Here is an 11,378-nt window from a genome sequence, read left to right as displayed (position 1 = left end):
TGGTTAAGTTTAGGTACTGGGATCAGGGGTAGGATGTCCATGGTGAATATTAGGTCATTTTACGCTTTAGAACACGTTCACCTGAATTTCGTACAATTTCTAAAAATGTTTAATTTTACCTACTAGGGTCAGGGACAGGATGTCTAAAGTCAACTAAGGTAATTTCAGGCTTTGGAACGGTTGTTTTTGCGCATTTTATACACTTTCTGAACATATGACAACAGCTTCCGCCCCATCTCGTCAGTAACTGACGTGAGGGGGGTACCCCGCGCGTCAAAATCGGACGTTGAGGGAACCTTGCAAAACGTTAATATGTGACGAGTTGGGAGTGAGAATGGGTTGGATGGGGCACATGACCCTCTATGAACAATAGACCCCATTAAGCCTATTGTTAGTCGATGGCCCTCTTTTGCATGTGACTAACCTGTTTGTCCATGTGGAGGCAGGGCTTATAAGGCTGAGTTTCACCTGAAACTCATCAGACTGAAGAAGTCTCTTGGAGGAGAGACGAAACGTTTCACTGAAGAAGAACCCATCCAGAGGACCTACTTATTTTTTCTTTTTGATTTTTTCTACCTGGATTATTGAGATGAATCAGGACATGTCTTACTTCTATGTGTGTAAATATATCCATGTTTGTGTGTGTAGGGGTTGTGTTCCACTACAGAGACACATTGGGCCGGTATGCCTTCTCCTTTCAGCAGGCCCAGAAGGCTTGCGGGGCCATCGGTGCCCAGATTGCAACTCCTGACCAGCTGCTCGCTGCTTATTATGATGGATATGAGCAGTGTGACGCAGGCTGGCTGGCAGACCAATCTGTCAGGTAGGCTGTCACCGTTTTTATACACGTAACAATCAAACTACAGAATGATGATAATTAAAATGTTGATGCTTTCCTGGATGCAGGTATCCAATCCAAGTCCCTAGAGAAGGCTGTTACGGAGACATGGATGGGCAACCAGGAGTGAGGAACTATGGGACAATGGATCCCAAGGATCTATATGATGTTTATTGCTACATAGAACAAATTGATGGTAATTCTTGTTTGGCTTATTTTGTACAAGTTAATGATGTACAGAAAATATTTTTAAGCAAAGTAGAGAGACAAAAGAAAGTGCACAAGTATCGCTACACTTTTTATATTGCTAACGTGTTGAAAAGGAGTGGGAAGAAATGCATATTTATTTAATCCCATCCCTTCACCATTAGTTAGCAATTTTTACCAATCTAATTCATATTAGAACAACCACTAAAGAAATAACACACCGGTACATGTTTACAATAGTTAAATACTGTTTTATAATACTGGCTATTTTTACATATCTTTATAATTCATGAAAATAATTTACTTATACTTGCTTTTAAATAATTTTATAATTAGACATTGCTTCAACTAAACACTCAAATTATTCCACATTTTCACTCCGCACACAGCAACTCATAGTGCTCACAAAAACGAGTTTCAATTGACAAATACCCCTTAAACTGTAACTTCCTTTCTGAAAAAACAACAACTTTGTATATTTATTTTGTAAATTTTCATGTTTCGCTCTGTGCAAAATTTGTATTTTCTGGAACTTTACCAGATCTTGAAATTGCAGTATTTTGAGGTTTAAAAAGATGGTTTTTATGATCCCTGTAACATGTGAACGATACAAGCTGCTTTTTTCTGGAGAATAAAAACAATGTAATGTTTTATAACTATTACCCCAGATTTCTGCACAGTAGCTTTAATAAGGTGAAACTATTGTTACAACAGTATAAAATAATTGTGCTAACTGCTGTTTAAGGTAAATAATGGAAACATTTTGTGTTTTTAGGGGAGGTGTTCCATGATTTCATCCCACAGCAGTTATCGTTTGATGAAGCACGGTCATACTGTGAAGCTGCAGAGGCAGAGCTGGCAACAACAGCACAGTTGTATTTTGCATGGAGCGAAGGCTTGGACCGCTGCAGTCCTGGCTGGCTTGCTGACGGCAGCGTGCGCTATCCCATCGTGACCCCCAGAGAGAGATGCGGTGGTCCTCAGGCAGGCGTCAAGACTCTGTACCGCTTCAGCAACCAGACTGGTTTCCCGGAACCTTTCAGGCTTTATGACGTTTATTGCTTCAAAGGTGGTGTTTTTTGTTCCTCAAAATATGCAGTACGGCACACGTGTCAAACTCGAGGTCCATGGGCCAAATCTGGCCTTCGTTAACATTTTATTTGGCCCCAAAGGTAACTACTTTAAATGTAAAATTTCTGTTTTTTTCACTGGATTTAGTGCATTCTTATCATGACAGCTGAACAACTATCAAGCCAAGAAAGTTTAGTTGGAATTTTTCAGTAATCTTTTAATTAGGATTTTCTTTGGATTCTGACAAAATTTAAGATGTAATAAAGGAAAAAATTGTTGATAGAGAGTGAGACATAAGAAATGAATTCTGAATATGTGTCTTTCTAAATTTAATCAGGATTTTTCACTTGTTAGGTTACGTATTTCCTAAACTCTACATGGAACATCATTTGTAAAATTTGTATTTCTGAAAGAATAATTTGTTATAGAACCTTTTTGTTGATAAACACTGAATTGGCCCTTGCGTTGGACCAGGTTTTAATTATTTGGCCCCCTTGTGTAATTGAATTTGACACCTCTGCAGTACAGCTTCATTTAAAGTGATACTTTTAATTATTAAAATGCACTTGTATCACAATTGCAACCTTCAGATTAAGTGTATATTTGAGACGAAAACTAATCTTTTAATCGTGTCTTCAACAGAAAAAAGGAAAACTTCGAGTGACTCTCCAGTTGACAGTGTGTTCACAGAAGCAGAAGAAGCTGAACAAAACATTATTTTTTTCACGGAAAAAGATCAACAAATCCAGCTTAATCAACAAGCAGAACAGGTGGAGCGAGAGGTGCAAAGCGTGCTTGAATCTTTGCCTGTTTTGTCCAGCCCTTTTACTGTAGAAACCCTGGCTGAAACACACCCAACAGTTACACCAGACATTGCAGAATCCTCCCCGAGCACATCTGCTCTGGACCTCATTCAACTGATTAATGAAACCTCAGAAACGAGCTTGGACTCTGAGCATCCTACAGAAGTCATGAACACTACCATCAGCGAAACCGAACCCTACAATTCAACCCAGAGCACATCATTTTCACTCGGTGTTTACAACCAAACAGATTTACAATCAAACTTAAGCTTCACCTTTCTCCAGTCTGAGATTGAGAGGACCACATACAAACCTCACACTGAGAACCAGACAGGGCCAGGCGTTCATTTTCAGGAGACCACATTTCTACCTGGGACGCACAGAGGATTACAAAACACTAGTTTAAGTTTCGAAAGATTACACACCAATTACAGCGACACAGAGCGCAAATACACTCAAGAGGAAAGCTTCTGGGAGGCAACTGCTGCGACAGTTGACTCGTCACTTCAGGTGAAGCTGGAAGAGGCGGCAGTAGTAGATCTGGAACATATGTCACTGTCAACTCAGGCACCTCAAGAAACTCATTCAACTGATGTGACTCAAACGACTGAATCGGCTATTGGGACTTTAACCTCACTGTGGGACAAGGATGGATCTGGAGATGTTTCTCAGGGTATGTCAAGCATTTGTTTGTGTCCATCTTAAAAAAAATGCAATATTATAGATTGATACTTTGCTCTACTTGTGTTACAAGGCCAGACTATATYAATATTTGATAAGAAGCTAATCCATCTCAAATGGTTCTCAGCACTTAAGATGCATTTTTATCTCATTTGTAATTATTTTAAAATAATTTGTACCTTTTTACAGAGAAAGATGTCAAAGTAGAAGTCACTACGTCACATTCTGCTACGGATGGCTTCACCATGCACCCATTTGCTTCAGCTAGCAGAAGACCCATCAAACAGACCATACCTCCAGATGTTACCTTCTCACCTGAGTCGCACTATGTAGACACAGCAAGCTCAGAAATCTTCTTCACATCACCACACCTGTGGGAGTCCTCTGTTTCCAGACAAGAGGGAAGCACAAGCTTAGAAACTGGAGACATGGAAGCTGAGGAAATGCAGACTCAAACAACCCAGTCACTAAAATGGGTTGTTTCTAAAGTAAGTTCGACTACCACTGAGACTCCRGAGGGACTGAATACATCTCAGTCACCTTCTGAATTTGCAACAACACAGAATCAGACATCTGGATACATATTATACTTTGATTCTAGCAGTTCTGCTGAAGATGTAAGTGGATATGAACCTAGAACAGACAATTCCTCTTTTCAAGAAAATAATAAATTTGTTTTAGCCCCTGAAGAACAAACAACAGCTTCACCAACTTATGAAGAGGAAGCAAATGTTTCCATTTTCATGGAAGATGTTAAAGTTGCCTCTACCAGTGTTCCTGATGAAGCAAAAGTCATCACAACCATTTTTCTTAAGGAAGAAGAAACCAATGGTACCCTGGCAACTGATACAGAAACAAAGGTTGCCTCAACCATGACTCCTGGAGAAGGAGCTAAAGCTGTCCCAACCAAAGTTGTCCCAACTCTTGAGGGAGCTCCTTCCTTCACTGACCTTGAAGATGATGTCAGTGTTGTTCCAAAAGTTGCCCCAACCCATGTTTTTGATGAAACAGCAAAAATTGTCCCAACTCTTGAAGAAGATACCAAAGCTCCTTCTTTCTTTGACCTTAAAGATGAAGTTAGTGTTGCCCCAATCAGTGAAGAAAAAGTCAGTGTTGTTCCAACCCATGTACTTGAGGAAGAAGCTAAAGTTGTCCCAACCCTTGTTTTTGAGAAAACAGCAAAAGTTGCCCCATCTATCAAAGAAGAAGCCAAAGTTCTCTCATCCCTAGTTGAAGAAGAAGCCGGTGCCCCAACTATTAAAGATGTCAAATTTGCTCCAACTCCTTTCCTCAAAAACGACACAGAAGTTGTCCCAACTGTTGTCCCTGAAGAAGTCAAAGTTGCCCCAACCATTGTCCTCAAAGAAATAGCTAAAGTTGACCCAACTCTTGAAGAAGCCAAAGTTCTCTCATCCCTCAATGAAGAGGAAGGCAGCGTTGCACCAGTTATTAAAGATGTTAAAGTTGCCCCAACCATTGTCCTCAAAGAAACAGTTGACCCAACTTTTGAAGAAGCCAAAGTTCTCTCATCCCTTGATGAAGAGGAAGCCAGTGTTGCACCAGTTATTAAAGATGTTAAAGTTGTTCCAACTCTTGTCTTCAAAGAAGATACTGAAGTTGTCCCAAATGTTGTCTTCGAAGACATCAAAATTGCCCCAACTTTTGTCTTTAAGGAAACAGCTAAAGTTGACCCAACTCTTGACTCTCAGAAAGCTGAAATTCCCTCAACTCATGACCTTGAGGAAGAAGCAAGTGCTGCACCAACCATGGAAGAAGAGGTCAAGGTTGTGCCAACTTTTGTCCTCAAAGAATATACTGAAGTTGTCCCAACTGTTGTCCTTGAAGAAGCTAAAATTGCCCCAACTATTGTCCTTGAGGAAACAGCTAAAGTTGATCCAACTCTTGACCTTCAGGAAGCTAAACGTCCCTCAACTTATGACCTTGAGGAAGAAGCTAGTACTGCACCAACCACRGAAGAAGAGGTCAAGATTGTGCCAACTTTTGTCCTCAAAGAAGATACTGAAGTTGTTCCTACCATAGTCCTCGAGGAAACAGCTAAAGTTGACCCAACTATTGACCCTCAGGAAGACAAACTTCCCTCAACTCATGACCTTGAGGAAGAAGCTAGCGCTGCACCAACCATGGAAGAAGAGGTCAAAGTCTTTTCAACGTTTGTCATTGAAGAAGTTAAAGTTGCACCAACCCATTCCCTTGAAGAAAATGAATATGTACATGTTGCTACTGACCATGTCACTGACAAAGAAGCCAAAGTTACCCCAGCCTTTGTGACTGAAAACATTAAGATTGCTCCAATCTCTGATCTTGAAGAGGAAACTAAAGTTGTGCCAACCTACGCTGACTTTACCATCTCCCCTCTCAGTTCTCAAACCTCTAAATGGACTTTGCTGACCACCCCAACTGAACCTCAAGAGTCTCTAATTGATGTTGGGTTCCATCAGAGACCCTCAGCCAAAGAGGTTTCAGATTTGCTGACAGTTCATTTAAGCACAAAACCCACTGCTGCTGCCGCAAAGACAGTCTCCTCCACCATAACCACAACCACTCACCAATCCCGACACATCTGGAGCCCAACCACCGCCAGACCCAAGAGCATCCATGAGACGATTGAGTTACAGAAGGTGACTCATGTCATACCGCCTGTGGATCATGGTTTGGTTGAGCTTGAGCTTGGCCTCACTAAGCCGCCCACCCTGCTTATCCTGCCCAATGAGAGGGCAGCTGTAGGTGGTGCAGGGAAGTATTCAGGTAATGTTAAAACCACAACCACCAGCCTAACCGTCCTCTTCCTGCTCAGCACAGCGATGCACTAAAATCCCTGGTTTGTTTCCTGCTCCACCTTCTGTAAAAACCTCTCCTTGCTTTTCATTGACTCCTCACGTTGAGCTACCCTACTGACCTTCCTTAATCCTCCTGCTTTGCTTTTAAACACTTCTTCCCTTCTGTCCTCGTGACTCCCTCACTCTGCCCTCCAAGACACTCACAGCTGGACATTTGTCAACAGTCTGAATGTGCATGATATTTTTTTCTACTCATCCAAAGTTTGACTTCTGTGAAGTACTGGTGTGTTTAAATGAATGTTTTAGTGTTTCATTTAAAAATATTTTCCCTCAAGAATGACTGTACCTTAGTGATTTTATTTTTGTATGTTGAGCATAAAGTTTTGTTTGCAGACAATCTAATTTTTACAAAGGAGTATTAGAGCCAGACTACCAGATGTTTTTTTAAATTATGAGAATAAAGTCATATTACTTCCTTAATAGGTACGGTTGTTGCAAATTGGCCATGGCTGTAAACACTGTGATGCAGGCATCAGATTGCTTTGATCTATGTTTCTTTTATCCATCTCTATCAAATAAACATTAAATAAATGATGAATAAACTTTAAATAATACAAGAGTAAAGTAATAATATTATGGGAACTTATACAGAAATTTACTACTGCATTAAAATGAGGAACACTGAGTATCTTGTGAAGTTATACTTTGAGYTATTGAGGAAACACTTAACACAACAGCATCACATTATTATCAGTAACAGGACTTTAAAGTAATTGTGTAAACAATTGTGTCTATTTCAAATACATTATTCTCATAATACTATGACTTTATTCTTGTAATAAGAAAAATAAACAATTTTAGTCTGTCCCTAATACTCTGTCGTAATTTCTGCACAAAAACTGAAGCTAAAACTTTAACTCGAGTTGCACAAGTTCATATTGCCTACTGGATGGCAGGAAGCCATATAACGAATGTAAAAGCATTTATGATGAATGTACCAGCACTGACCAATGCAACTAAATGGTTTTATATGTAGCTGTTTTGTCACTTTTATATATATTTTTCCCCTTTACACTGTTATATTAGCCAGTCCAGCACCAGAATTTGTGTCAGCTGATGAAATGAATCTCTTTAAATGGTTTGGTTTCTTGGGATCGTGGGATTTGAATCAACTCACTTTCATTTGAAATTCTTATTAACAATTGATTTGTCAGCTCCCTTCAACACTCCTCACTCACTTCCTGGTGAACTTTCTCTTCACAAACAAACACGCTGGTTTTCATTCACTTCTCAGTCTTCATATTAATGTTTACTATTTTTATTCCACGTGTCTTCAAAGCTTGCACTTCTTTTGGTTTTTAATCATTTCAGTTTTCTGCTGCTAGTCATTAGAACCAGTTCAAACGGACTAAAAATCACTTTTTTATTCTATTTTTCAAGACTTCTCTTCATGATCTTTGCACCTATTTTTAAAATATAATTTTGTAATGTTTCTTTTCAAAAGTTTTTTTAATCATGTATCATTTAATATTTTTTGGTTGTTTGTTGTGCATATCTCCAGCTGTGTTATCTTTTTTTTTTTTTTTTTTTTTTTTTTTTTTTTTTTTTTTGCTGCTTATTGACCACAGGTTGATACTGAAAATGAGAATTTGTTCTCACTTGACTCTCCTTGTTTTATAACTGTATTATTATAGAAACACTGATATGTTTAGCACAAAATGTTTTTAATTTGTCCAAAGCAGTGGCCTTTAGCAACCAGTTTTCATGKTTTATGTGTTTCATCGTTGTTTGTATTTAATTGTAATTGTTTAAGATTTATTTTGCATGTTGGAACTAATTCTGATTAAGGCAACTAATCTGAATTTGTTTGTTTTTCTTGTTTGTCTTATTCTTCCCTTCTTGGTTGAATATTTTTACATTTAATTAGTTTCTACAGCTCAATATTTCACTTGAAGACAAAAAAACCTATTGTATGGACATTTCTACAAAAATAATAATTTAGTAATGGATATAGAATTTGTACCTCATACTTTTGACACACAGTTAATGTTTAATTTAATATTTGTGCATGAGCTTGTTGCATAGGTTAACAGAGCTTTTTATAGTAAGATAGAGTTGTTTAAACATCTCTTATATTTGTTAAGTTTGCACGTCTTTTTTAATTGTTTCCATCTTCTGAAGCTCAAGTTATGCTTTGGTTTAAGATTAAATTTTTATTGCTGTAGCCCACAACATTGCAAGTATTTCTATTTTTGCTCTTGTGTATCTTTGTTGTTGATCTGCTAAATTCGCAGCAGAATATTTATGTTTTTTCATCTTTTTTAAGTGTTCTGCAGCAACTTCTACCTGAAATACTGCAACACAAAAATCAAGGTTTGCATAAATACTTGGGATTCAGACTGGCTTTCTTACAAGGATAGGTTCTGTTGAGATTTTATGAACAATCCATATTTTACCCAAATGGCCTTTGAACAGTCAAGCAACAGTTTTAATATGAGTGCGGTGACAAGCTAAAGGCTAGTCTGAGCAGGGTCAAGACCAAAGTGGAATGCTGCTGTCTTAAAGCAACGCTAATCTCGCAAATGGAATAACTGTTCACAGAAGCCCTACTTTATAAATAACTGTGAGTTCAGAATTTCCTGGTTGTTCTGACAAAAACATCATAAGATTCCTGCTAGAAAAGTACAACCTGTCCTGGAAGTGCTACAGCTTACTGCTACTGTTTGCACTTTGAAATATTCACAAACATCCATGTAAATAACTATGTAATGAATAACATAGTTATTTATAAAATAGCATTTGCATGCAGCGATTTTCTTTGGTATTGGCCCCACTCTGACTAGCGGTTAGCTCATGAATCTGGTGAGAATTAAACTGTTTTTCTCCAAACTGAGGTCATTCAAAGAGCTATCCACGACAGGTAAGATATTGTTTCTCAAAACCTTTCCTGAGAACCCCACTTCAAACKATCTGAACCGCTTCAAAGTGCAGCTGATGTTGTTTTGTACTGATGCTATGAAGGTGGTTTTGTGTGTTTGTATGAGAGGGTCTGCAGGAGTTCATGCAAATTAAATATAATCAGATTGTTTGCAGAAGAGATATAATCTGTCGCTCTGTCTGTAGATGAGAGGAAAATGTTGAAAACGTAAACTAAAAATGTGTCAACTAACACTAATCTAATTGAATTTTTAGGTTTTTCCTCTTAAGTCCAACTCTGAAAACTCTTTAGTGCTGCAGGAATCTCTTCTTTTCTTTCGCCAAAATTAAATAGACAWCAAATGACCCTCAGGCTTTTTGGCATTCTTTTCATGAACTGAATGTTACATTTTTTAGGATTTAAAAAAATGACTTTAAAAAATGTAACTGCTTTCCAGGGATGAACTTTGTAAAACTTAAAAATGCAGCAATTTTAGAAAAAGACGTTTTGGGGCTCAAGGGGTCGTTCAGGCTTCAAAGGTTTCTCTGTGGTTTTCCTTAAAGCTCTTGTATTTGTATTTTTGCAAAAGTTAACAACGATTTTGCTTTGGGAGCATGTGATTCTCATTTTTCTGCAGTGAAAAGCCGTTATTACTGTAGCGTTCATAAACACAGCTGCARGGCTGGTTTTGAAATGCGAGTTTAAGCATATAATGACAAACAACACGTAGTTCCAGTTTACACAGCGTAAGAAAAGCAAAGAAATCAAATATTCTTGTGAAATATTTAATTTCAGYATAGCCAGACTTGGCTGAATCAAAACATTTTTTTTAGGGTTTTAAGTTTTCTTATTGGGCAACAAAAACCAAGAAATATTTTTTTCTCCACAGAGATTCACTAAGTTTTTCCAAATAGCTTTCTAACTTTAGGAGTCATAAAATGTGTTTGACAGATTTTGTTCACAAAACTCTTTTAAGGTTTTTCCATGGTTAGCAGCATCAGGTTATACATATCGTGTGCAAATAGTGCAAAGTGTAACAGAGTCAAAATTCCTCATATTTGTTAACTAAAATAAAATTTACTCCAGTGCTATCTTCAATTTGCTTTTACTTGCGTGTTGTTTTGATTGGTTCTGATGCAGAAAACAAACATTTTAAAGGGCTGAAATCTCAGAAAGAAAGAAGAAGAGAAGAGGAACTCTGAAGTTTGTCTCCTGCTGCCATCTCTTTGCTCATGTTGATGTTCTCCAGTATTCAGCATTAAAGTTACACTGTTTTCTTTAACATACTGATATGCAGTGATGCTTCAGGTGATAACCGTGGATTCAGTTGATCAGTAACCTGCAGCAGTGACCTGTTGTGTTTCAGATGTCTGTCTGGATGACCCCTGTCTGAATGGAGGCACCTGCACCGAGCAGGACGGACAGATCAGGTGTCTCTGTTTGCCAACATATGGAGGAGTCTTCTGTCAGACGGGTGAGCTTCGTAAATTATCATTTATTTTTTTATTAATAATCAGTGAGGCCTGTCGGTTCAGCTGATTAACTCTTGTTCTGGTTGTTCTGCCTCCCCCTGCTGTGATGAACGCAGACTTGGAGCGGTGTGACCCGGGCTGGGACAAGTTTCACGGTTTTTGCTATCGACACTTCAGCCAGCGTCAGAGCTGGGAGGTGGCCGAGCAGCACTGCCGCATGCAAGGAGCTCACCTGGTGTCCATCATGAGCCCCGAGGAGCAGGACTACATCAACAGTAGGAGCTGCAGGAACCTTTGAGCACATGTGGTTTTTAATTGGATTTAATTTAACAGATGTTGTGTGTCCTTAATGTAGGTAACTATAAGGAATACCAATGGACCGGTTTGAATGATAAAACCATTGAGGATGATTTCCGCTGGTCAGATGGGAACCCACTGGTGAGGAATGTTACACACACACACCTACTATGTCTCTCTATCCTTGTGGGGACTTTCCATTGACTTCCATTCATGTTTAGGTAATTTTACATCCTAACCCTGACCATTTACGGTAAAATTAACCTAAACTCAACTCACATTTTGATCCTGAAC

At 38.6% G+C, this 11,378-nt stretch overlaps 1 protein-coding gene across 1 annotated transcript in view; it reads left to right on the top strand.

Annotated features, from left to right (window-relative positions):
* Nucleotides 1–11,378, top strand: part of LOC106518125 (aggrecan core protein) — a 20,186-nt gene that overhangs the window by 6,613 nt on the left and 2,195 nt on the right. Inside the window, exons 4-11 of the mRNA XM_014009242.1 lie at nt 649–823; nt 907–1,034; nt 1,821–2,114; nt 2,759–3,592; nt 3,790–6,366; nt 10,682–10,789; nt 10,904–11,062; nt 11,143–11,225. Of these exons, the coding sequence (XP_013864696.1) occupies nt 649–823; nt 907–1,034; nt 1,821–2,114; nt 2,759–3,592; nt 3,790–6,366; nt 10,682–10,789; nt 10,904–11,062; nt 11,143–11,225 (4,358 nt within the window). The remainder of the gene's footprint in view (nt 1–648; nt 824–906; nt 1,035–1,820; nt 2,115–2,758; nt 3,593–3,789; nt 6,367–10,681; nt 10,790–10,903; nt 11,063–11,142; nt 11,226–11,378) is intronic.

This window comes from Austrofundulus limnaeus, unplaced genomic scaffold (assembly GCF_001266775.1).
Source record: "Austrofundulus limnaeus strain Quisiro unplaced genomic scaffold, Austrofundulus_limnaeus-1.0 Scaffold56, whole genome shotgun sequence".
NCBI classification, from domain to species: Eukaryota; Metazoa; Chordata; class Actinopteri; order Cyprinodontiformes; family Rivulidae; genus Austrofundulus; species Austrofundulus limnaeus.
The sequence above is the reverse complement of the archived record's forward strand: the minus strand, read 5'-3'. Positions and strand labels throughout refer to the sequence as shown.